At 47.5% G+C, this 27850-nt stretch overlaps 1 protein-coding gene across 2 annotated transcripts in view; it reads left to right on the forward strand.

Moving 5' to 3' along the window:
• Window positions 1-27484, forward strand: part of LOC137418737 (inosine-5'-monophosphate dehydrogenase 1) — a 104379-nt gene extending 76895 nt beyond the window's left edge. The window contains exons 15-16 of one of the 2 annotated variants that reach the window (XR_013621971.1): window positions 22584-26420; window positions 26569-27484. Coding sequence is in view for 1 of the 2 variants with exons in the window: in XM_068104851.2 (XP_067960952.1) it covers window positions 22584-22605 (22 nt within the window). In the remaining variant the exon portion in view is untranslated. Of the gene's footprint in view, window positions 1-22583 lie in introns of both variants that reach the window. The other variant, XM_068104851.2, reaches the window with a different exon arrangement.
• Window positions 27485-27850: the final 366 nt, after the last annotated feature.

The raw sequence follows: 27850 nt of genomic DNA on the forward strand, positions 1-27850 counted from the left end.
CGGACGGGAGGAGGCGGGACGGAGAGATGGGATGGGGAGGAGGCGGGAAGTAGGAGGCGGGACGGGGGAGGTGGTTAGTGGTATGTTTTTGGACAACGTTTGGGGCAGCCGTGAGACAGATCGAAAGGAGAGACAGGTATGGGAGAGATTGGGGGGCTACCATCGGTAGTCCACCATGTCTATTTTTGCCTTGCTTTCCCCTTCTCCTTTATCTGTCATCCTGATTCTTCTCACAATCCCATCTTCCAAAATCTCGTTATCGTTCTAAAATTCAGGGTAACAGCTTACCTTCACCCCCCCCCCGCCCCCTTGTTCTCCTTTGTCCCACCTGTGGAATTAATGAATGATTGCCTGTAAAACCAATGAGTTTATCATGAAGTCGAATCTTTCTTTATCCAGAGAATGTCTTTTTCTTTTTGCATACATGGCGTCGGCTAGACCAGGATATAACGCGACAAAATGGAAGGGGGAAAACACCGACAGCAGAGTAGAGCGAGAGTAAGATCAAGGGGAGGGGGAGAACAACGTGGGGGTGAAGAAGATGTACGCAAGGTGAATGAAACACAGCAACAAGAGCGAGGGGAAAGTGGGAATGAAACAGAAAAGGAACAAACCATTGTAAAACTAACAAAGGAAAAGAGGTGAAGGAAAGGGGGAATATCACAATAACTTGGGAATGGGGTCGTTTGGGCAGAAGGGATCAGGAGTATGAATGGGGATGATAGAAAAAAATCACAGTAACTTGGGAATAGGGTCGTTTGGGATATAAGGGATCATGAGTATGAATGGGGATGATAGAAAAAAATCACAATAACTTGGGAATGGGGTCGTTTGGGATATAAGGGATCATGAGTATGAATGGGGATGATAGAAAAAAAAATCACAATAAGCTTGGGAATGGGGTCGTTTGGGATATAAGGGATCATGAGTATGAATGGGGATGATAGAAAAAAATCACAGTAACTTGGGAATGGGGTCGTTTGGGATATAAGGGATCATGAGTATGAATGGGGATGATAGAAAAAAAATCACAGTAACTTGGAATAGGGTCGTTTGGGATATAAGGGATCATGAGTATGAATGGGGATGATAGAAAAAAATCACAGTAACTTGGGAATAGGGTCGTTTGGGATATAAGGGATCATGAGTATGAATGGGGATGATAGAAAAAAATCACAATAACTTGGGAATGGGGTCGTTTGGGATATAAGGGATCATGAGTATGAATGGGGATGATAGGAAAAAAATCACAGTAACTTGGGAATGGGGTCGTTTGGGATATAAGGGATCATGAGTATGAATGGGATGATAGAAAAAAATCACAATAACTTGGGAATGGGGTCGTTTGGGATATAAGGGATCATGAGTATGAATGGGGATGATAGAAAAAAAATCACAGTAACTTGGGAATAGGGTCGTTTGGGATATAAGGGATCATGAGTATGAATGGGGATGATAGAAAAAAATCACAGTAACTTGGGAATAGGGTCGTTTGGGATATAAGGGATCATGAGTATGAATGGGGATGATAGAAAAAAATCACAATAACTTGGGAATGGGGTCGTTTGGGATATAAGGGATCATGAGTATGAATGGGGATGATAGAAAAAAAAATCACAATAACTTGGGATGGGGTCGTTTGGGATATAAGGGATCATGAGTATGAATGGGGATGATAGGAAAAAAATCACAGTAACTTGGGAATGGGGTCGTTTGGGATATAAGGGATCATGAGTATGAATGGGGATGATAGAAAAAAATCACAATAACTTGGGAATGGGGTCGTTTGGGATATAAGGGATCATGAGTATGAATGGGGATGATAGGAAAAAAAATCACAATAACTTGGGAATGGGGTCGTTTGGGATATAAGGGATCATGAGTATGAATGGGGATGATAGAAAAAAAATCACAGTAACTTGGGAATAGGGTCGTTTGGGATATAAGGGATCATGAGTATGAATGGGGATGATAGAAAAAAATCACAATAACTTGGGAATGGGGTCGTTTGGGATATAAGGGATCATGAGTATGAATGGGGATGATAGAAAAAAAAATCACAATAACTTGGGAATGGGGTCGTTTGGGATATAAGGGATCATGAGTATGAATGGGGATGATAGAAAAAAATCACAATAACTTGGGAATGGGGTCGTTTGAGATATAAGGGATCATGAGTATGAATGGGGATGATAGAAAAAAATCACAATAACTTGGGAATGGGGTCGTTTGGCGCAGAAGGGATCAGCAGCGATTTGATCAGCGATTTGTCCTAAATCTTGGAGACGGCGGCAGGGATTTTCGAAGCTCCACACGGTCTCCACGTTTTTCGAAGTTAAGTCTGTTCACAATTGTATTTTGTCGAAACTGTATTTATCTTTCGGTGTGTGAAGTTATTGTGTGCAACTTTGGTTGTTTCTCGGTGTTTATCTTTCATAAATTGATCGTCTGTTTGCCGTGTCGTGTCTTGAGGCCTTGTACAGTGTGCACTGTACAACCTTGAGGCTTTGTTTTTCTCTCAGCGGTCCGTCTTTTGTGATCCAATAACTTTCGTTCTCTGTATTCCCAGGCTTTTCACCCATAGCCTACTTCCTTGTGTAAATCTCAACTCAAAAAAAAAAAAAAAAAAAAAAAAAAAACATTTTCCTTCTCTGTTCTCATTCGTTTATTCATTCTTATTCGTTCGTTCGTTCTTCGACCACGTGTTTCTCCCCCATTTCCCCAGATAGTTTTCACTCATTAACCTTCAATGTTTACACTTTCCCCTCAAGTTATGTATTCCGTCATATTTTATAACACCTTTTTCTTCTTCTTCTTTAAAAGGCTGCTTTCGACCTGCTCACCAAATCAATTCATCCCAAAAAAAATATCCATCTCCTATAGTGCCTTTTTTCTACATTCCCTAAACTCTCCTGCACTCCATCCTCCATCCAGCGTCCTTAAACGTATTTTTAACTCGAAGGTCACAAGAAACTCATTTTGCAATAAATGTTCGTTTCCCATAAATCGTACACTTTCAAAAATCCAATCTCACCCCTCCCCTCCAAATCTTCCCCATAACCCCTCCCCTCCAAATCTTCCCCATCACCCCTCCCCTCCAAATTTTCCCCATCACCCATCCCTTTCAAATCTCCCCCCTTGCCCCCTCCCTCCTAAACTACCCCCTCACCCCTCCCCGCCAAGACGCCCCCTCGCCCCTCCCCTCCTAGACTCCTGCCTCACCCCTCCCCTCCAAATCTCCCCCATATCCCATCCCTTTCAAATCCCTCCCCTTGCCCCTTCCCTCCCAAACTCCCCCCTCACCCCTCCCCTTCAAATCTCCCCACCCTCATTGCTTCTCAATTTCCCCCCTCTCACTCCCCCTCCTCAAAGCGTCCTCCCCGCTTCTTCCCCCTTCAAACTCTCACCTCCATCTCCCCCAACCTTCTGCCTCGCTCTTCCCCCTCCTCAAATAACACCTCATTGTGGCTCACCCAATCACCATCAAACCTTTTGTCCGCCCCATCCTTCCCTTTCTCCGAGCTATTCTGAAATCTCTGACACACCTTCAACAGCTCTCCCTACCTCTTCCACCTCTTCCACATCTTACCCTACCCCTCCTCCCCCCTGTTCTGTATCTGATGCTCCCCCTTCCTCTTCATTAACGGTATGGACCTCAAACATCCGGGGCCTTCGTTCAAACTTAACTGATCTCTCCATACAGGTTGCTTCTGTCAAACCAGACGTGATCTGCTTAACAGAAACTTTCCTCCTTTATGATGTCTCTGATTCCATAGTATCTCTCCCGGGCTACTCCCTCCTCCGGTATGATAGACCTGAGCCTCGTCCTGGAGGCGGGGTTGCTATCTTTATCAAAAACTCTCTTCCTCACTCGCCCTGCACTGCACTCTCTCCACCTCACCCCCAGGAATACCTCTGGCTACGGCTTCCCCTTCGCTCCCACCTCTTGTTCATATGTGTGTTGTACCGTCCACCAAACAGTGATGACTCAATCTACATCTCGCTGTCTGATGATATGGACCAACTTCTATCTACTCATCCCAACTCTCTCTTCCTCATATGTGGTGATTTCAACTGTCATCATGCCAGTTGGCTGGGTGTGGGTACCTCTCTCACCAGCCATGGCTCCTCAGCAAAGGACTTCTGCGACTCACTGGGACTGACACAATCTGTCAATTTCCCGACCCGGATCTCAGTCAACGGAACATCTTCTCTTCTGGACTTGGTTATGACTAACTTCCCTGAAAATGTCTGCTGCTCTTCTTCTGCTCCGATCGGATCATCTGATCATGTCCTTGTTAAAGTGGACATCTCTCTGACCATCCTCAGGGAGCCTGCTCAGCGTCGACGAGTCTGGCATTTCACTCAGGCCAACTGGCACGGTCTTCAAGCAGCCATCAATCATCTGGACTGGTCTCCCATCTCTACCACCTCTGACATCAACTCATCCTGGGAATTCTTCCAAAGTAAATTGCTCTCTCTCATGCACAGATTTATCCCATCTCGTCTTCAGTTGTCATACCCTTCCTCCCGTCCATGGTACACGGAATCTTGTGGTGAGGCTGTTGCCCAGAAACAACTTGCCTTCGTCTCCTGGAAAGCAAATCCAACGGAAGGAAATCTCATTTCCTTTCACAAAGCCCGAAACAAGTGTGTGTCCACCCTCAGGAGAGCCAGGAAACAATATCTCTCCGTTCTCAAGACCGAACTTTCTTATCTGTCTCCCTCTTCCAAATCCTGGTGGCGTTTGGTCAAATCCGTTTCTGGTGTTTGTTCCCCCTCCATCCCCTCCCTTACCTCAAACGGCTACACAGCTGACTCCGCACGTGAAAAAGCTGAATGCCTCAACTCTGTGTTTGCCTCTAAATCTTGTGTCCCAAACCCATCCCTCTCTGTACCCACCATACCCAGTCGTACCCTGCTGCTCCTGGACTCCGTGTCCTTTCCTCCTGACAAGGTGGAAAAGTTTCTGTCAACCCTCGACTCTGATTCTGCAACTGGACCCGACGGCATCAGCCCACGGGTCCTAAAATCCTGCTCTGCTGCTCTATCTCACCCTCTCTCTGTTCTCTTCACCCTCTCTTTTGCTCAAGGTCAACTGCCATCTGCTTGGAAATCAGCCAACATCACCGCTTTGCACAAAAAAGGTGCAAAAACAGATCCTAGCAACTACAGACCAATCAGCCTTCTCCCAATTATCAGCAAAGTCATGGAATCCATCATTGCTTCGGATATGAAATCTTTCCTCTTCTCCAATGGCTTGATCTCTGATCATCAATTTGGTTTCAGACCAGGTCACTCTACTCTGGACATGCTGCTTCTGCTGTCTCAACAATGGATGGAGGTCCTCAATGCCAAACAGGAAATTAGAGCTGTCTCCCTCGACATATCACGTGCCTTCGACACGGTCTGGCACCCCGCTCTGCTCACCAAACTCTCCTCCTTTGGTATCCATGGAAATCTCCACGCATGGCTGGCGGACTTCCTCTCTAGTCGTCGTCAACGTGTGGCCCTGAATGGGTTTCTCTCATCTCCTCTTCCTGTTCAGGCTGGAGTTCCCCAAGGCAGTGTTCTGGGCCCCGTGCTTTTTCTGGTCTTCATCAATGATCTCTCTGACTCTCTCGAAAATCCTCTCTATCTCTTTGCTGATGACTCCACTCTCTGCCGCTCCATTCCTCTTCCCTCAGATCGGCAGTCTGCTGCCTCCTCACTCTCTGAAGACCTGGACAAAATCACAGACTGGTCAAACAAGTGGAACATGTCTTTCAATCCTGACAAATCTCACACTCTTACTATGTCTCTCCGAAAAGATCGACTGGACAACCCTCCCATCTACTTTCTCAACAATCCTCTCCAAGAAGTTCTGTCGCTCAAGATTTTGGGTCTCACTATCTGCCATGATCTTTCTTGGGAAAACCACATTTCCAAGCTGGCCTCCAAAGCCAGTCGCCGACTGGGCATCCTCCGTCGTGCGAAGTCCTTCCTCGGCACACCTGAGCTCCTCACCACATACAAGGCTTTCATCCGCAGCTCAATGGAATACTGTTCTCCCCTATGGGCCGGTGCTCCTGCCTCACACCTAGCTCGGCTTCACGCTGTTGAAACCAAAGCTTTCAGAATTATTGGAATCTCCCGCGATGAAGCTATCTCTGAGGGCCTTTCACTCACTCACCGCAGGCAGGTAGGTGGTCTTTCTGTCTTCTACCGACTCCTCTCCGGCCTTGCACCCCCAGCTCTCTCTGTGCTCTGTCCCCCAAATATTCCTACAGGTCGCACAAGATCTGCCAGCAACCCTCTGATGGTTAAACTGCCGAAATCTCGGCTCTCTGCTCACCTTCACTCTTTCATTCCTCTTTTCTCCCGCCTCTGGAACAAACTCCCTCACTCCCTTCAATCCCACTCCTCCCTCCAGGTCTTTAAAACAGCTGTTCACCACCATCTCTTATCTTCCCCCATCCAAAACCTTGATCTTTTCTACCCCCGCTAATTCACCCCAGATCCACCTTGTTTGAAATTCCAACTTCTTTCCTGGAAGTCCTGGCAGTGTCCATATGTTTTATACCTCTCCCACCGCCCCCTTCCCACGCCCCCCCCCCCCCCAAGCCCTCGCCCTCTCTCAGATCTCTCGATGTCTCCATGTCTCTCGGTCCCTGCTCTCAAATGTTGTGTTTGTGTCCTTCCCCCTTTCTCCCCATCTTGTCTACCGCTCCCTATGTTATATGTTTTATGTGTCGGTTTGTCTTTCTGTGTGATTTATGTTCGCTCTTTCACGAGCCTCGACCTTGTATACAAAAAAACAAAACAAAACAAAAAAAAAAAAAAAAAAAAAAAAAAAAAAAGCAGTATGAATGGGGGATCATAAGGGAAAAAATCACGATAACTTAGGAATGGGGTTATTTGGGGCAGATGGGATCAGGAGTATGAATGGGGGATCATGAGGGAAAAAATCACAATAACTTGGGAATGGGGTCGTTTGGGATATAAGGGATCATGAGTATGAATGGGGAATGACCCGAGTAGTAGTGGTGAACAGGCCTTGAAGCCTGGAGGGAAGAATGGGACTGAACAGACTGGGAAAGTTGGAATCATATGTGAGAGAATAAAGGAACAAATGAGTGGAAGTGAGCAGTGAGCCTGGAATTTGGGAGGGGAGCAGTAAGCTTGGATTTTGGGAGGTGAGCAGTGAGCCTGGAATTTGGGAGGGGAGCAGTAAGCTTGGATTTTGGGAGGTGAGCAGTGTGCCTGGATTTTTGGAGGTGAGCAGTGTGCCTGGATTTTGGGAGGTGAGCAGTGTGCCTGGATTTTGGGAGGTGAGCAGTGTGCCTGGATTTTGGGAGGTGAGCCTGGAATTTTGGAGGTGAGCAGTGAGCCTGGAATTTTGGAGGTGAGCAGTGAGCCTGGATTTTGGGAGGTGAGCATTTAATTTCCATTCGTTCCCCATGTCTCAACAACTGACATCATGTCTTTTACTTGTGATTTGTTCTTTTTATTTTCGCTGACCTAATCAATAATAATAATCTTTATTTTCGCTGATCCAATCAATAATAATAATCTTTATTTTCGCTGATCTAATCAATAATAATAATCTTTATTTTCGCTGATCTAATCAATAATAATCTTTATTTTCGCTGATCTAATCAATAATAATAATCTTTATTTTTGCTGATCTAATCAATAATAATAATAATCTTTATTTTCACTGATCTAATCAATAATAATAATCTTTATTTTTGCTGATCGAATCAATAATAATAATCTTTATTTTCGCTGATCGAATCAATAACAATAATCTATTTTTGCTGATCTAATCAATAATAATCTTTATTTTCGCTGATCTTATCAATAATAATAATCTTTATTTTCGCTGATCTAATCAATAATAATAATAATAATCTTTATTTTCGCTGATCTAATCAATAATAATAATCTTTATTTTCGCTGATCTAATCAATAATAATAATCTTTATTCTTGTTGATCTAATCAATAATAATAATCTTTATTTTCGCTGATCTAATCAATAATAATAATAATCATCTTTATTTTCGCTGATCTAATCAATAATAATAATAATAATCTTTATTTTCGCTGATCTAATCAATAATAATAATAATAATCTTTATTTTCGCTGATCTAATCAATAATAATTATTATTATTATTTTCGCTGATCTAATCAATAATAATAATCTTTATTTTCACTGATCTAATCAATAATAATAATCTTTATTTTCGCTGATCTAATCGATAATAATAATCTTTATTTTCGCTGATCTAATCAATAATAATAATCTTTATTTTCGCTGATCTTATCAATAATAATTATCTTTATTTTCGCTGATCTTATCAATAATATCAAGGTCTGCGCATGCGCAAGATTGGTCGTCACGTCTATTCAAAGCTGTCCCTGCGCGCACGCTTTCGAAGTTGAGTAATTTTTCACAATTGTGTTTTTGTCGAATCTGTATCTTTCTTTCGGTGTATGTACCTATTGGGGTGACTTTAATAGGTTTCTCGGTGTTGGTTTTTCATACCTGTGTACAGAATCGTCGGTTTTTTCGTATCGTGTATTCTGAGGCCTAGTGTAGTACTAGTAGGCTACCGTGTCAGCCCTTGGCTTGAGGCTTTTGTTTTTGTCTCAGCGGTTCTTCGATCGCGCTGCAATTACTTTCGGTCTCTGTTTTTCACGGTCTTTTCACCCATACTTCCTTGTTTTAAAATCTCAAAAAAAAAACCCCAAAAAAGATTTTCCTTCTCTGTTCTTATCCGTTTGTTCGTTCTTATTTGTTCGTTCGTTCTTCGACCACGTTGTTCATGATCATGTGATGACGTTGTTAAAAAATGTTTCATCTGTCCCCTGAAGAACTTTATTTTGTCATATTCTATAACACCTTTTTCTTCTTCTTCTATAAAAGAATGCTTTCGACTTGCTCACCAAATCTATTCATTCCAAAAAAAAATTCCATCTCTTACCGTGCATCTTTCATTCATTCCCTCAACTCTCCAGAACTCCACCCATCCTTCAGCGTCCTCAAATGTATTTTTGACTCGAATGTCTCAAGAAACTCATTTTGCAAAAAAATGTTCGTTTCCCATTAATCGTACTTTTCAAAATCCAATCTCACCCCTTCCCTCCAAATCTTCCCCATCACCCATCCCTTTCAAATCTCCCCCCCTGCCCCTTCCCTCCTAAACTCCCCCCACACCCCTCCCTTTCAAATCTCCCCCCCTGCCCCTTCCCTCCTAAACTCCCCCCACACCCCTCCTCTCCGAGACTCTCCCTCACTCCTCCCCTCCTAGACTCCCCTCTCACCCCTCCTCCTCAAAGCGTCCTCCCCGCTTCTTCCCCCTTCCAACTTTCACCTTCTTCTCCCTCAACCTTCTGCCTCACTCTTCCCCCTCCTCAAATAACACCTCACTGCGCCTCACCCAATCACCATCAAACCTTTTGTCTGCCCCATTCTTCCCTTTCTCCAAGCTATTCTGTAATCTCTGACACACCTTCAACAGCTCTCCCTACCTCTTCCTCCTCTTCCACATCTTACCCTACCGCTCCTCCCCCCCCCCCCCCCCTGTTCTGTATCCGATGCTCCCCCTTCCTCTTCCTTAACAGTATGGACCTCAAACATCCGGGGCCTTCGCTCAAACTTAACTGATCTCTCCATACAGGTTGCTTCTGACAAACCAGACGTGATCTGCTTAACAGAAACTTTCCTCCTTCATAATGTCTCTGATTCCTTCGTATCTTTCCCAGGTTACTCCCTCCTCCGGTATGATAGACCTGAGCCTCGTCCTGGAGGTGGGGTTGCTATCTTTATAAAAAACTCTCTTCCTCACTCGCCCTGCACTGCCCTCTCTCCACCTCACCCCCAGGAATACCTTTGGCTTCGGCTTCCCCTTCGCTCCCACCTTTTGTTCATATTTGTGTTGTACCATCCACCAAACAGTGATGACTCCATCTACATCTCGCTGTCTGATAATATGGACCAACTTCTATCTACCCATCCCAACTCTCTCTTCCTCATATGTGGTGATTTCAACTGTCACCATGCCAGTTGGCTGGGGGTGGGTACCTCTCTCACCAGCCATGGCTCTTCAGCAAAGGACTTCTGTGACTCACTGGGACTGACACAATCTGTCAATTTCCCAACCCGGATCTCAGTCAACGGAGCATCTTCTCTTCTGGACTTGGTTATGACTAACTTCCCTGAAAATGTCTGCTGCTCTTCTTCTGCTCCAATCGGCTCTTCTGATCATGTGCTTGTTAAAGTGGACATCTCTCTGACCATTCTCAGAGAGCCTCCTCAGCGTCGACGAGTCTGGCATTTCACTCAGGCCAACTGGCACGGTCTTCAAGCAGCCATCAATCATCTGGACTGGTCTCCCATCTCTACTGCCTCTGACATCAACTCATCCTGGGAATTCTTCCAAAGTAAATTGCTCTCTCTCATGCACAGATTTATCCCATCTCGTCTTCAGTTGTCATACCCTTCCTCCCGTCCATGGTACACGGAATTTTGTGGTGAGGCTATTGCCCAGAAACAACTTGCTTTCATCTCCTGTAAAGAAAATCCAACGGAAGGGAATCTCATTTCCTTTCACAAAGCCCGAAACAAGTGTGTGTTCACCCTCAGGAGAGCCAGGAAACAATATCTCTCCGTTCTCAGGACCGAACTCTCTTATCTGTCTCCCTCTTCCAAATCCTGGTGGCGTCTGGTCAAATCTGTTTCTGGTGTTTGTTCCCCCTCCATCCCCTCCCTCACCTCAAATGGCCACACGGCTGACTCCGCACGTGAAAAAGCTGAATGCCTCAACTCTGTGTTTGCCTCTAAATCTTGTATCCCAAACCCATCCCTCTCTGTACCCACCATACCCAGTCGTACCCAGCTGCTCCTGGACTCTGTGTCCTTTCCTCCTGACAAGGTGGAAAAGTTTCTGTCAACCCTCGACTCTGATTCTGCAACTGGACCTGACGGCATCAGCCCACGGGTCCTAAAATCATGTTCTTCCGCTCTTTCACTCCCTCTCTCTGTTCTCTTCACCCTCTCTTTTGCTCAAGGTCATCTTCCATCTGCTTGGAAATCTGCCAACATCACCGCTTTGCACAAAAAAGGTGCAAAAACAGATCCCAGCAACTACAGACCAATCAGCCTTCTCCCAATTATCAGCAAAGTCATGGAATCCATCATTGCTTCAGATATGAAATCTTTCCTCTTCTCCAATGGCTTGATCTCTGATCATCAATTTGGTTTCAGACCTGGACACTCCACTCTGCACATGCTGCTTCTGCTTTCTCAACAATGGATGGAGGTCCTCAATGCCAAACAGGAAATTAGAGCAGTCTGCCTTGACATATCACGTGCCTTCGATACGGTCTGGCACCCCGCTCTGCTCACCAAACTCTCCACTTTTGGTATCCATGGAAATCTCCACGCATGGCTGGCGGACTTCCTCTCTAGTCGTAGTCAACGTGTGGCCCTGAATGGGTTTCTCTCATCTCCTCTTCCTGTTCAGGCTGGAGTTCCCCAAGGCAGTGTTCTGGGCCCTGTGCTTTTTCTGGTCTTCATCAATGATCTCTCTGACTCTCTTGAAAATCCTCTCTATCTCTTTGCTGACGACTCTACTCTCTGTCGCTCCATTCTTCATCCCTCAGATCGGCAGTCTGCAGACTCCTCACTCTCTGCAGACCTGGACAAAATCACAGACTGGGCAAACAAGTGGAACATGTCTTTCAATCCTGACAAATCTCACACTCTGACGATGTCTCTCCGAAAAGACCGACTGGACAACCCTCCCATCCACTTTCTGAATAATCCTCTCCAAGAAGTTCTGTCACTCAAGCTTTTGGGTCTCACTATCTGCCATGATCCTTCCTGGGAAAACCACATTTCAAATCTGGCCTCCAAAGCCAGTCGCCGACTGGGCATCCTCCGTTGTGCGAAGTCCCTCCTTGGCACACCTGAGCTCCTCACCACATACAAGGCTTTCTTCCGCAGCTCAATGGAATACTGCTCTCCCCTCTGGGCTGGTGCTCCTGCCTCACACCTAGCTCGCCTTCACGCTGTTGAAACCAAAGCATTCAGAAACATTGGAATCTCCCGCGATGAAGCTAACTCCAAGGGCCTCTCACTCACTCACCGCAGTCAGGTTGGTGGTCTTTCAGTCTTCTACCGACTCCTCTCTGGCCTTGCCCCCCCAGCTCTCTCTGGGCTCTGTCCCGCAAATATTCCTACAGGTCGCACAAGATCTGCCTGCAACCCTCTTATGGTTAACCTGCCAAAATCAAGACTCTCTGCTCACCTTCACTCCTTCATTCCTCTTTTCTCCCGCCTCTGGAACAAACTCCCTCACTCTCTTCAATCCCACTCCTCCCTCCAAGTCTTTAAAACAGCTGTTCACCACCATCTCTTATCTTCCCCCATCCAAAACCTTGATCTTTTCTACCCCCGCTAATTTCACCCCAATTCCACTTTTTTGAAATACCAACTTCTGTCCAGGAAGTCCTTGGTGTCCTTGTGTTTTATACTTCTCCCTCCCCCCCCCCCCCCCCTTCCCATGCCTCCTCCCCCCGGGCCCTCTCCCTTCCACACATCTCCCTGCTCTCGGATGTTGTGTTTGTGTGCTTCCCCTTCTCTCCCCATCTTGTCTTCCGCTCCCTCTTTTTGGGTATTTTGTTTGTCTGGTTGATTTGTTTGTGAAGTAAATGTTTGCTCTTTCACGAGCCTCGATTCAGTATACAAAAAAAAAAAAATAAAAAAAAAATACAAACTAGATATAATCCACATAAGCAATATCATACAAAACAATACAAATGTCTACAATAATACAATTTATCGAATTTACACTGGTTTAATTTACGGAAAGCAAAAGGTAAATGGTGACGCGACTCGCCGTGACGCTTTGTTTCCAAACAGGTGCACAGTGTATGGAATGATCAGCGATACGTTTAATCGGAAATAGGTTTAACATGGTAGAAATAGCAACATGGTAACCTGAGTGACGGTGTGGAACACAAGCAACATGGTAACCTGAGTGACGGTGTGGAACACAAGCAACATGGTAACCTGAGTGACTGTGTGAAACACAAGTAACATGGTAACCTGAGTGACGGTGTGGAACACAAGCAACATGGTAACCTGAGTGATGGTGTGGAACACAAGCACCATGGTAACCTGAGTGTGTGAAACACAAGCAACAGGGTAACCTGAGTGACTGTGAAACACAAGCAACATGGTAACCTGAGTGACTGTGTGAAACACAAGCAACATGGTAACCTGAGTGACTGTGTGGAACACAAGCAACATGGTAACCTGAGTGACTGTGTGAAACACAAGCAACATGGTAACCTGAGTGACGGTGTGGAACACAAGCAACATGGTAACCTGAGTGATGGTGTGGAACACAAGCACCATGGTAACCTGAGTGACGGTGTGAAACACAAGCAACATGGTAACCTGAGTGACTGTGTGAAACACAAGCAACATGGTAACCTGAGTGATGGTGTGGAACACAAGCAACATGGTAACCTGAGTGATGGGGTGGAACACAAGCACCATGGTAACCTGAGTGACGGTGTGAAACACAAGCAACAGGGTAACCTGAGTGACTGTGTGAAACACAAGCAACATGGTAACCTGAGTGACTGTGTGAAACACAAGCAACATGGTAACCTGAGTGACGGTGTGGGACACAAGCAACATGGTAACCTGAGTGAGGGTGTGGAACACAAGCACCATGGTAACCTGAGTGACGGTGTGAAACACAAGCAACATGGTAACCTGGGTGACTGTGTGAAACACAAGCAACATGGTAACCTGAGTGACTGTGTGGAACACAAGCAACATGGTAACCTGAGTGACTGTGTGGAACACAAGCAACATGGTAACCTGAGTGACTGTGTGAAACACAAGCAACATGGTAACCTGAGTGACGGTGTGGAACACAAGCAACATGGTAACCTGAGTGACGGTGTGAAACACAAGCAACATGGTAACCTGAGTGACTGTGTGAAACACAAGTAACATGGTAACCTGAGTGACGGTGTGGAACACAAGCAACATGGTAACCTGAGTGATGGTGTGGAACACAAGCACCATGGTAACCTGAGTGTGTGAAACACAAGCAACAGGGTAACCTGAGTGACTGTGAAACACAAGCAACATGGTAACCTGAGTGACTGTGTGAAACACAAGCAACATGGTAACCTGAGTGACTGTGTGGAACACAAGCAACATGGTAACCTGAGTGACTGTGTGAAACACAAGCAACATGGTAACCTGAGTGACGGTGTGGAACACAAGCAACATGGTAACCTGAGTGATGGTGTGGAACACAAGCACCATGGTAACCTGAGTGACGGTGTGAAACACAAGCAACATGGTAACCTGAGTGACTGTGTGAAACACAAGCAACATGGTAACCTGAGTGATGGTGTGGAACACAAGCAACATGGTAACCTGAGTGATGGGGTGGAACACAAGCACCATGGTAACCTGAGTGACGGTGTGAAACACAAGCAACAGGGTAACCTGAGTGACTGTGTGAAACACAAGCAACATGGTAACCTGAGTGACTGTGTGAAACACAAGCAACATGGTAACCTGAGTGACGGTGTGGGACACAAGCAACATGGTAACCTGAGTGAGGGTGTGGAACACAAGCACCATGGTAACCTGAGTGACGGTGTGAAACACAAGCAACATGGTAACCTGGGTGACTGTGTGAAACACAAGCAACATGGTAACCTGAGTGACTGTGTGGAACACAAGCAACATGGTAACCTGAGTGACTGTGTGGAACACAAGCAACATGGTAACCTGAGTGACTGTGTGAAACACAAGCAACATGGTAACCTGAGTGACGGTGTGGAACACAAGCAACATGGTAACCTGAGTGATGGTGTGGAACACAAGCACCATGGTAACCTGAGTGACGGTGTGAAACACAAGCAACATGGTAACCTGAGTGACTGTGTGAAACACAAGCAACATGGTAACCTGAGTGACGGTGTGGAACACAAGCAACATGGTAACCTGAGTGATGGTGTGGAACACAAGCACCATGGTAACCTGAGTGACGGTGTGAAACACAAGCAACAGGGTAACCTGAGTGACTGTGTGAAACACAAGCAACATGGTAACCTGAGTGACGGTGTGGAACACAAGCAACATGGTAACCTGAGTGTGTGAAACACAAGCAACATGGAAACCTGAGTGTGTGAAACACAAGCAACATGGTAACCTGAGTGACGGTGTGGAACACAAGCAACATGGTAACATGAGTGATGGTGTGAAACACAAGCAACATGGTAACCTGAGTGACGGTGTGGAACACAAGCAACATGGTACCCTGAGTGACGGTGTGAAACACAAGCACCATGGTAACCTGAGTGACGGTGTGAAACACAAGCAACATGGTAACCTGAGTGATGGTGTGAAACACAAGCAACATGGTAACCTGAGTGATGGTGTGAAACACAAGCAACATGGTAACCTGAGTGATGGTGTGAAACAAGAGCAACAGGGTAACCTGAGCGACGCTGTGAAACACAAGCAACATGGTAACCTGAGTGACGGTGTGGAACAAAAGCAACATGGTAACCTGAGTGACGGTGTGGAACACAAGCAACATGGTAACCTGAGTGACGGTGTGAAACACAAGCAACATGGTAACGTGAGTGACGGTGTGGAACACAAGCAACATGGTAACCTGAGTGACTGTGTGAAACACAAGCAACATGGTAACCTGAGTGACGGTGTGGAACACAAGCAACATGGTAACCTGAGTGACGGTGTGGAACACAAGCAACATGGTAACCTGAGTGACGGTGTGAAACACAAGCAACAGGGTAACCTGAGTGACTGTGTGAAACACAAGCAACATGGTAACCTGAGTGACTGTGTGGAACACAAGCAACATGGTAACCTGAGTGACGGTGTGGAACACAAGCAACATGGTAACCTGAGTGATGGTGTGGAACATAAGCACCATGGTAACCTGAGTGACGGTGTGAAACACAAGCAACATGGTAACCTGAGTGACTGTGTGAAACACAAGCAACATGGTAACCTGAGTGACGGTGTGAAACACAAGCAACATGGTAACCTGAGTGACGGTGTCAAACACAAGCACCATGGTAACCTGTGTGTGAAACACAAGCAACATGTTAACCTGAGTGACGGTGTGGAACACAAGCAACATGGTAACCTGAGTGTGTGAAACACAAGCAACATGGAAACCTGAGTGTGTGAAACACAAGCAACATGGTAACCTGAGTGACGGTGTGGAACACAAGCAACATGGTAACCTGAGTGACGGTGTGAAACACAAGCAACATGGTAACCTGAGTGATGGTGTGGAACACAAGCAACATGGTAACCTGAGTGACGGTGTGAAACACAAGCACCATGGTAACCTGAGTGACGGTGTGAAACACAAGCAACATGGTAACCTGAGTGATGGTGTGAAACACAAGCAACATGGTAACCTGAGTGACTGTGTGAAACACAAGCAACATGGTAACCTGAGTGACTGTGTGAAACACAAGCAACATGGTAACCTGAGTGATTGTGTGAAACACAAGCAACATGGTAACCTGAGTGATGGTGTGAAACACGAGCAACATGGTAACCTGAGTGATGGTGTGAAACACGAGCAACAGGGTAACCTGAGCGACGGTGTGAAACACAAGCAACATGGTAACCTGAGTGACGGTGTGGAACACAAGCAACATGGTAACCTGAGTGACGGTGTGGAACACAAGCAACATGGTAACCTGAGTGACGGTGTGGAACACAAGCAACATGGTAACCTGAGTGACGGTGTGGAACACAAGCAACATGGTAACCTGAGTGACGGTGTGAAACACAAGCAACATGGTAACCTGAGTGACGGTGTGGAACACAAGCAACATGGTAACCTGAGTGACGGTGTGGAACATAAGCAACATGGTAACCTGAGTGACGGTGTGGAACACAAGCAACATGGTAACCTGAGTGATGGTGTGGAACACAAGCAACATGGTAACCTGAGTGACTGTGGAACACAAGCAACATGGTAACCTGAGTGACTGTGAAACACAAGCAACATGGTAACCTGAGTGACGGTGTGGAACACAAGCAACATGGTAACCTGAGTGACGGTGTGGAACACAAGCAACATGGTAACCTGAGTGACGGTGTGGAACACAAGCAACATGGTAACCTGAGTGACGGTGTGGAACACAAGCAACATGGTAACCTGAGTGACGGTGTGGAACACAAGCAACATGGTAACCTGAGTGACTGTGAAACACAAGCAACATGGTAACCTGAGTGACTGTGAAACACAAGCAACATGGAAACCTGAGTGATGGTGTGAAACACAAGCAACATGGTAACCTGAGTGACTGTGTGAAACACAAACATGGTAACCTGAGTGACTGTGTGAAACACAAGTAACATGGTAACCTGAGTGACTGTGAAACACAAGCAACATGGTAACCTGAGTGACTGTGTGAAACACAAGCAACATGGTAACCTGAGTGACTGTGTGAAACACAAGCAACATGGTAACCTGAGTGACGGTGTGAAACACAAGCAACATGTTAACTTGAGTGACGGTGTGAAATACAAGCAACATGGTAACCTGAGCAACGGTGTGAAACACAAGCAACATGGTAACCTGAGCGACGGTGTGAAACACAAGCAACATGGTAACCTGAGCGACGGTGTGAATCGCAAGCAACATGGTAACCTGAGTGACGGTGTGAAACACAAGCAACATGGTAACCTGAGTGACGGTGTGAAACACAAGCAACATGGTAACCTGTGATGGTGTGAAACACAAGCAACATGGTAACCTGAGTGACAGTGTGAAACACAAGCAACCTGGTAACCTCAGCGATGGTGTGAAACACAAGCAACATGGTAACCTGAGTGACGGTGACCATATCTGAACCCAATTGAACATTAATGGAATATTCTGGAACGACGCCTGAGACGGCGTTTTTTTTACCTCCATCAAACAGGTGTGATTTGATTGACTTTCTCATGGAATATTGGTGCCACATCCTTCCCACAGGGTGGTGGACTCAGTAACACGACGTTTACTGGACGCATACAGGCCGCACCGGACGCATACAGGCCGCACCGGACGCATACAGGCCGCACCGGACGCATACAGGCCGCACCGGACGCATACAGGCCGCACCGGACGCATACAGGCCGCACCGGACGCATACAGGCCGCACCGGACGCATACAGGCCGCACCGGACGCATACAGGCCGCACCGGACGCATGCAGGCCGCACCGGACGCATGCAGGCCGCACCGGACGCATGCAGGCCGCACCGGACGCATGCAGGCCGCACCGGACGCATGCAGGCCGCACCGGACGCATGCAGGCCGCACCGGACGCATGCAGGCCGCACCGGACGCATGCAGGCCGCACCGGACGCATACAGGCCGCACCGGACGCATACAGGCCGCACCGGACGCATACAGGCCGCACCGGACGCATACAGGCCGCACCGGACGCATACAGGCCGCACCGGACGCATACAGGCCGCACCGGACGCATACAGGCCGCACCGGACGCATACAGGCCGCATACAGGCCGCACCGGACGCATACAGGCCGCACCGGACGCATACAGGCCGCACCGGACGCATACAGGCCGCACCGGACGCATACAGGCCGCACCGGACGCATACAGGCCGCCCTGGACGCATACAGGCCGCCCTGGACGCATACAGGCCGCCCTGGACGCATACAGGACGCGTACAGGCCGCATACAGGCCGCACTGGCCGCATACAGGCCGCGCACAGGCCGCACAGGCCGCATACAGGCCGCGCTGGACGCATACAGGCTGCACTGGACGCATACAGGCCGCACTGGACGCATACAGGCCGCACTGGACGCATACAGGCCGCACTGGACGCATACAGGCCGCACTGGACGCATACAGGCCGCACTGGACGCATACAGGCCGCACTGGACGCATACAGGCCACACTGGACGCATACAGGCCGCACTGGACGCATACAGGCCGCACGTGGTGGCCCAACGGACTATTATGTGACTTTACGTTTGCGTTTCCATTTTTTGTCCACCACCTGTATGTTACAAATCGACCTCCGTTCGTGCGGCAGAGCTTTGATATGGTTCGTGACATGCAGATGGGGTTTGAGATACCCCGCCATACAAACGGTGGCTTAATTGAGTTGAAAGCTGAACTTGAACATTTGTGAAACGGACGAGGGTTTATCTGGAGTACTCGTCGTGCTCATGGTGTTTTGTTGGTACGTCCGCTTGTGTTTTCACTGTCTCTGGCTGTTTGTCTGGTTTTTTTTTTGGTTTGTTTGTTTTGTATATGAGATCGAGGCTCGTGTAAAAGCTGACATTAATCGCAAAAAAAACTAAAACTGACACATCAAATATATCATAAAGGGAGTGGGAGACAAGATGGGGAGAGAGAGGGAAGCACACAAGTACAACATTTGAGAGCAGGGACCAAGAGACATGGAGACATCGAGAGATCTGTGAGAGGGAGAGGGCTTTTTGGAGGGGGGCATGGGAAGGGGGGGGGGGGGAGGTAGGAGAAGTATAAAACACATGGACACTGCTCGGACTTCCAGGAAAGAAGTCGGAATTTCAAAAAAGTGGATCTGGGGTGAATTAACGGGGGTAGAAAAGATCAAGGTTTTGGATGGGGGAAGATAAGAGATGGTGGTGAACAGCTGTTTTAAAGACCTGGAGGGAGGAGTGGGATTGAAGAGAGTGAGGGAGTTTGTTCCAGAGGTGGGAGAAAAGAGGAATGAAGGAGTGAAGGTGAGCAGAGAGCCTTGATTTTAGCAGTTTCACAAGAAGAGGGTTGCTGACAGATCTTGTGTGACCTGTAGGAATATTTGGGGGACAGAGCACAGAGAGAGCTGGGGTCGCAAGGCCAGAGAGGAGTCGGTAGAAGACAGAAAGACCACCAACCTGCCTGCGGTGAGATAGTGAAAGGCCCTCGGAGTTTCCTTCATCGCGGGAGATTCCAATGATTCTGAAAGCTTTGGTTTCAACAACGTGAAGACGAGCTAGATGTGAGGCAGGAGCACCGGCCCAGAGGGGAGAACAGTATTCCATTGAGCTGCGGATGAAAGCCTTGTATGTGGTGAGGAGCTCAGGTGTGCCAAGGAAGGGCTTCGCATGACGGAGGATGCCCAGTCGGCGACTGGCTTTGGAGGCCAGGTTGGAAATGTGTTTTTTCCATGAAAGATCATGGCAGATTGTGAGATCCAAGAGATTGAGTGACGGAACTTCTTGGAGAGGATTGTTGAGAAAGTAGATGGGAGGGTTGTCCAGTCAGTCTTTTCAGAGAGACAAAGTGAGAGTGTGAGATTTGTCAGGATTGAAAGACATGTTCCACTTGTTTGACCAGTCTGTGATTTTGTCCTGGTCTGCAGAGAGGGAGGAGGATGCAGACTGCCGACCTGAGGGATGAGGAATGGACCAGCAGAGAGTAGAGTCATCAGCAAAGAGATAGGATTTTCCAGAGTCGGAGAGATCATTGATGAAGATCAGAAAAAGCACAGGGCTCAGAGCACTACCTTGAGGAACTCCAACCTGAACAGGAAGGAGAGATGAGAGAAATTCATTCAGGGCCACACGTTGACTACGACCAGAGAGGAAGTCCGTAAGGCATGCGTGGAGATTTACATGGATACCATAGGAGGAGAGTTTGGTGAGCAGAGCGGGGTGCCAGACCGTATCAAAGGCACGGGATATGTCGAGGGAGGCAGCTCTGATTTCCTGTTTCACATTGAGGACCTCCATCCATTGTTGAGACAGCGGAAGCAACATGTCCAGAGTGGAGTGACCTGGTCTGAAACCAAATTGATGATCAGAGATCAAGCCATTGGAGAAGAGGAAGGAATTGATATCAGAACCAATGATTGATTCCATGACCTTGCTGATTATTGGGAGCAGGCTGATTGGTCTGTCGTTGCAAGGATCTGTTTTTGCACCTTTTTCGTGTAAAGCGGTAATGTTTGCTGATTTCCAAGCAGATGGCAGATGAACTGGAGCATAAGAGGGGGTGAAGAGAACAGAGAGACTGTGAGATGGAGCAGCAGAGCAGGATTTTAGGACCCGTGGGCTCATGCCGTTTGGTCCAGTTGCAGAATCATCGTCGAGGTTTGACAGGCTGTCTGTGAGCTGTCTGTGAGCTGTGAGTTGTTTGTCTGTCTGTGAGCAGGATATCTCACAAGGTTATGGGCAGAGTCAGACAAAATTTTGTGGACAAGTTTGATTTGTGACAAGGACAAATTGATTAGTTTTTGATGAAGATCCAAATCTGGATACCAGGATTTAAAAATGATTCTTCGCCATTGATGGGGCTAAAAATGGCCCATACCACGATATCTCAAATAGTTGTGTATGGATTATAACAAAACTTGGTGGATGAGTTGGTTCTGTGACAAGAACAAGCCGATTCTATTTTGGTTCAGGTCCGAATCCACATCCGGCCTACTGGTGGGATACAAAATGTACTGTTCAGCCTGGTGGAGGTGTGCGCTCTACAGAGTGCTGTTTTAGTTGTGAAATATATAAATGTATTTCAACTGTGCCAAGACTTTCTCACATCCTCTCTCTCTCTCTCTCTCTCTCTCTCTCTCGCACACCCTCTCTCTCTCTCTCTCTCTTGCACACCCTCTCTCTCTCTCTCTCTCTCTCACCCTCTCTCTCTCTCTCTCTCTCTCTTGCACACCCTCTCTCTCTCTCTCTCTCTCTCTCTCACACCCTCTCTCTCTCTCTCTCTCTCTCTCTTGCACACCCTCTCTCTCTCTCTCTCTTGCACACCCTCTCTCTTGCACACCCTCTCTCTCTCTCTCTCTCTCTCTTGCACACTCTCTCTCTCTCTCTCTCTCTCTCTCTCTCTCTTGCACACCCTCTCTCTCTCTCTCTCTCTCTTGCACACCCTCTCTCTCTCTCTTGCACACCCTCTCTCTCTCTCTTGCACACCCTCTCTCTCTCTCTCTCTTGCACACCCTCTCTCTCTCGCTCTCTCTTTCTCTCTTGCACACCCTCTCTCTCTCTTGCACACCCTCTCTCTCTCTCTCTCTTGCACACCCTCTCTCTCTCTTGCACACCCTCTCTCTCTCTCTCAATCTCTTGCACACCCTCTCTCTCTCGCTCTCTCTTTCTCTCTTGCACACCCTCTCTCTCTCTCTCTCTCTCTCTCTCTTGCACACCCTCTCTCTCTCTCTCTCTCTTGCACACCCTCCCTCTCTCTCTCTCTCTCTCTCACTCTCTCTCTCTCACACACACCCTTCTCTGCCCCCCACCCACGATTCTCCGCCTCCTGTCTTTCTCTTTTCCTCCACCCCAACTTTCTCTCCTTTTCCCCACCCTTCTCCTCTTCTTTTTTCTCACTCTCACCGTCTCCTCACCTTCCCTATCCATTCTCATTCCTTCCCCTATACCTCCCTTCCCTCTCATCCTTTCGCCTTTTCGGCCCTTCCCCCTCTTGTCCGTCCCTTCCCCCTCATGTCCGTCCCTTCCCCCTCTCGTCCGTCCTTTTTCCCCCTCTTTATCTTTGTTTTTTTTTTCTTGTTCTTGTAGTCATGAAGAACGCCTTTTCTAAAACTGCGACCAATGAAGGGCGACAGCAGGAAATGGCTGTGACTGCAGTCCACGGAGACCCTCCCAGTGGCTGGTAGACAACGCGATGTGCCCACCCATGGAAGGATTTGGGGTTGGATTGGATCTTCGATTGATTTGAGTCCGGTTTATGTTGGAGAATGACATTGGAGTGGCGAGACATTGGAGGCGGGAGGGATCAGGGTTTAAACCAACCCCGCTTTTTCATTCATCATTTCCCCTTTGCTTTGCACCTTTCCCTAATGCCGAAAGAGGAAAAAACAAATCTGTTCTTTATATTAATTTTTTTATATTAGTAACCTGTTCTTTGTACAACTATGGTGGTACTTGTAGAGCACAATGTGCTCCATCGATGGCGGTAGTCAGGGAGAGCAACGTGCTCTACCAATGGTGGTAGTTGAAGAGCACAATGTGCTCCATCGATTGCGGTAGTCAGGGAGAGCAATGTGCTCCATCGATTGCGGTAGTCAGGGAGAGCAACGTGCTCTTCCGATGGTGGTAGTTGAAGAGCACAATGCGCTCCATCAATGGCGGTAGTCAGGGAGAGCAACGTGCTCCATCAATGGTGGTAGTCAGGGAGAGCAACACGCTCCATCGATGGTGGTATTCAGGGAGAGCAACGCGCTCTGTCGATGGTTGTCGTTATGGAGAACAATGCACGCTATCGATGGTGGTAGTTGTGGAGCATAACGCGCTCCATCGATGGTGGTAGTCATGGAGAGAAATGCACTGCAACAATGGCGGCAGTCACGGAGAGCAATGTGCTCGATCGATGGTGGTCGTCATGGAGAGAAACGCGCTCCATCGTTGGTAGTCGTCATGGAGAGAAACGCGCTCCATCGATGGTGGTAGTCATGGAGAGAAACGCGCTCTATCGGTGGTGGTAGTTGTTGAGCACAACGCCCTCCATCGATGGTGGTATTCATAGAGAGCAACGTGCTCCATTGATGGTGGTCGTCAAGGAGAGAAACACACTTCATCAATGGTAAGGAGAGAAACACGCTCAATCGATGGTGGTAGTCATGGAGAGAAATGCACTCCATTGATGGTAGTAGTCAAGGAGAGAAACACGCTCCATCGATGGTGGTAGTCAAGGAGAGAAACACACTTCATCAATGGTAGTAGTGAAGGAGAGAAACACGCTTCATCGATGGTGGTCATTGTAGAGCACAATGCGCTCCATCGATGGTGGTAGTTGTAGAGCACAACACGCTTCATCGATGGTGGTAGTCATGGAGTGAAACGCGCTCCATCAATGGTGGTAGTCATGGAGAGAAATGCGCTCCATCGATGGCGACAGTCGCGGAGAGCAAAGAGCTCCAGCGATTGTAGTCGTGGAGAGAAACACGCTCTATCGATGGCGGTAGTCGTGTCGAGCAATGTGCCCCATCGATCGTGTTCGTCATGGAGAGAAACGTGCTGCATCGATGGTGGTAGTCACAGAGAGCAATGTGCTCCATCGATGGCGGTAGTCACGGAGAGCAATGTGCTCCATCGATGGCGGTAGTCGCAGAGAGAAATGTGGTCATCGATGGCGGTAGTCATGGAGAGAAACACGCTCCATCGGTGGTGGTAGTCATGGAGAGAAACAGGCTCCATCGATGGTGACAGTCGCAGAGAGCAATGTGCTTCATCGATGGTAGTCCTCATGGAGAGAAACGTGCTCCATCGATGGTGGTTGTCGCAGAGAGCAATGCGCTCCATCGGTGGTGGTCATTATGGAGAGCAATGTGCTCCATCGATGGTGGTCGTCGTGGAGAGCATTGCGCTCCATCGATGGTGGTAGTCGCGGAGATAAATGCACTTCATCGATGGTGGTAGTCGCGCAGATAAATGCGCTCCATCGATGGCGTTAGTCGTGGAGATCAATGTGCTCCATCGATGGCGGTAGTCGCGGAGAGCAATGCGCTCTATCAATGGCAGTCATCGCTGAGAGCAATATGCTACATCGATGGAAGTAGTTGTGGAGTTTAAACACGCTATACTAGTGGCAGTAGGTGGTGGTGGTCATGCAGAATAATGCTCTCTGTCATTGACAGCTTTCAAGGAGCATAAAGGCAGCTCTACTGGTGGTGGTAGTTGCAGAGAATAATGCGCAGTATTGTTGGCGGTAGCCATGGAAAATAATGTGTGCTACTGGTGCTGGTAGTCATGGAAAATTATGTGCGCTCGTGGTATTGGTAGTCATGGAAACTAATCAGTGCTACTGGTGCCGGTAGTCATGGAAACTTATATGTGTTACTGGTGCCGGTCGTCATGGAAAATTATGTGCGCTACTGGTGCCGGTAGTCATCAAAAATTATGTGCGCCACTGGTGTCGGTAGTCACAGAGATGAATGCGCTGTACGAGTGCCTATAGTCATGGAGAACAACACGCTCTGTCGATGGTGTCAGTCATGGAGAACAACGTGCTCTGTGCATGGCATCAGTCATGGAGAACAGCGCTGTCCCTCAATGGCGTCGGTCATGGAGAACAGCGCTCTCCCTCGATGGCATTGGTCATGGAGAACAATGCTCTCTATCAGTTGTCCATCGTGGAAAATGATGCACTTCGTCAATAGCATCAGTATAGGAGAACAACGCGCTCCGTCAATGGCGTCGGTCATGGAGAACAGCGCTCTCACTCGATGGTGTTGGTCATGGAGAACAGCACTCTCACTCGATGGTGTTGGTTATGGAGAACAGCGCTCTCACTTGATGGCGTCGGTCATGGAGAACAGCGCTCTCACTCGATGGTGTCGGTCATGGAGAACAGCGCTCTCACTCGATGGTGTCGGTCATGGAGAACAGCGCTCTCACTTGATGGCGTCGGTCATGGAGAACAGCGCTCTCCATCAGTAGTCAGTCGTGGAAAACAACGCACTCCGTCGATAGCATCAGTATAGGAGAACAATGTCCATGGCATCGGTCGTGGAGAATAATGCTCTCAGTCGATGGCATCAGTAGTGGAGAATAATGCGTGCCGTCGATTGTAGTCATCATGGATAGTAAACGCCCTCCATCGATGGCGGTAGTCATGTAGCATAAATGTGCTTGATCATTAGCTGTCGTCGTGGAACGCAACATATTCCATCAATGGCAGTAGTCGTTGAGCAAAACGTGCACCATCATTGGCCTTTGTCACCTTTGTCATCATTGGCCGTGCACCTCCTCCACTTTGTCGTGCGCACTCCTCGTAGAACACAGATGCATTTTTTAAATTGTTATTATTATTTGGCCTTTGCTGGGGAAGTTGTTGTGGAAAGGTGTGGAGAGGTATGGTTGGGGATGGGGGAGGTGGTCCTGGTTGTATATATTTAATTTCTATGACGGCGATTACCCAAACGAGCTGTGTTTGTACTCGCACACCAAACCGTAGAATCCACATATGAATGTCGTCATTTTTGTTCATGATGTTGATAACTCGTCAGGTTGAAATCTTCCATTTTACTTTCATATGAAACTCACGCTTCATTCACAAAACAGGTGAATACGTCGGCCTCAGATTAACACCTCTGTATAAACGAGAGTGAGTTTATTCTTTTGGTAGTTTGTCCAGCCAGTGCAGGTTCGAATCAAATTTTATTTCCAATCATTTGGAAATAATGAATTGTCGATGAAATGAATGATTTTTACTCATTTAAAAACTTCTGTATCCTTCATTTCGTTGATATCGAGCACAACGTCTGGGTATGTGGGAATGTCTGTGTTCACCTGCCCACAATTGTTAACGATTGATCGATGAAGTAATGGAGAATGGTTCATTGTCACCTGAAGAGATTGGTCTAGTCTATTTGGAGGTCTCATGTGGTCTCAGGGGTCCCCTTTTTCTTTTGACCGTTGTACTTGCCCAGCACAGGCTGTTCCATTCTGTGGTTGTTCACCGTTTCCCACATTAACCAAGATGGTACGCGGCAACCTGTAGAGATTGGTCTAGTCTGTTTGGAGGTCTTACGTGGTCTCAAAGAGGTCCCCTTTTTCTTTTGACCTTTGTACTTGCCCAGCACAGGCTGTTCCATTCTGTGGTTCTTCACCGTTTCCCACATTAACCAAGATGGTACACGGCAACCTGTAGAGATTGGTCGTCTAGTCTATTTGGAGGTCTCATGTGGTCCCAGGGTCTCATGTGGTCTCAGGGTCCCTTTTTCTTTTGACCGTTGTACTTGCCCAGCACAGGCTGTTCCATTCTGTGGTTGTTCACCGTTTCCCACATTAACCAAGATGGTACGCGGCAACCTGTAGAGATTGGTCTCGTCTGTTTGTAGGTCTTATGTGGTCTCAAAGAGGTCCCCTTTTTCTTTTGACCTTTGTATTTGCCCAGCACAGGCTGTTCCATTCTGTGGTTCTTCACCAAATTAACCAAGATGGTACGCGGTTGATTGTCGGTACTCGAATGGGACATCACCAAGCCGCCCGGACCCATTTGTATGTTGAACCAGGAGTCTGTCGGGTCCACTCGTAAACCGGTTGACCGGTTTTTGTTCCTATAAGGATCCATTTGTAGTTCTCTTTTGAGATGCCTCGACGAGTGTTTTTGGATTTGATGACATTGTGGAGTCGTGAACGCGAACGGTCCAGTCGAGCTACGAGACCCTCCCTGCTGCTTCCCCTTCCGGTAAATGGTCCAGGGCCACCAGGTGAGCCACCAAAGCCGAGATGTTGAAAACATATTGACCCCGATGGACCTGCGGTGGTAGTTACCTGCCCTTTGAATACCCACAAGTTTTTAGGTTTCTAAATATCCTTTCCATTCATGTGATTGAAGAGGACCAATGGCTGCCAAGGGACCAGATGCTGCTCAGATGGACAAGCATGTCCCAATATGGATTTGTGCAATGCAAACGTTTTGTAGAAATGGATTTCAATAAAGTGCACTATTCCTACCTTGTGTACAGGTGTTCAAATTGTACAACTACGTAGCGTGCTTTCCAGGTAACTACCTCCTCATGGAGTGAGAGATTGGTCAAACGGAACGGATTCAGCCCTTCAAGTACGGGGTCACGGTGGGTAGGTAAGACCAACAGGAGCTCACATTAGATCTACCTGACCAAGTTCTCCAAGCTGAATGGGAATATCCGTACGATTGGTCATCTTTCTGTTATGGTGTAAAGGACCATCTATTTATTACATCTGCATGGGGGCTGAAGCTTGAAAATTCAAATTGAGAATAAAAGGGATAGAATATAGTGTGGAGTCAGGGAAGGGAGCTTGGAGTTTTGGGAGGGTGTGGGGGGCACAAATTTCCCATA

This window comes from Myxine glutinosa, chromosome 1 (genome assembly GCF_964187855.1).
Source record: "Myxine glutinosa chromosome 1, kmMyxGlut1.1, whole genome shotgun sequence".
Lineage (NCBI taxonomy): Eukaryota > Metazoa > Chordata > Myxini > Myxiniformes > Myxinidae > Myxine > Myxine glutinosa.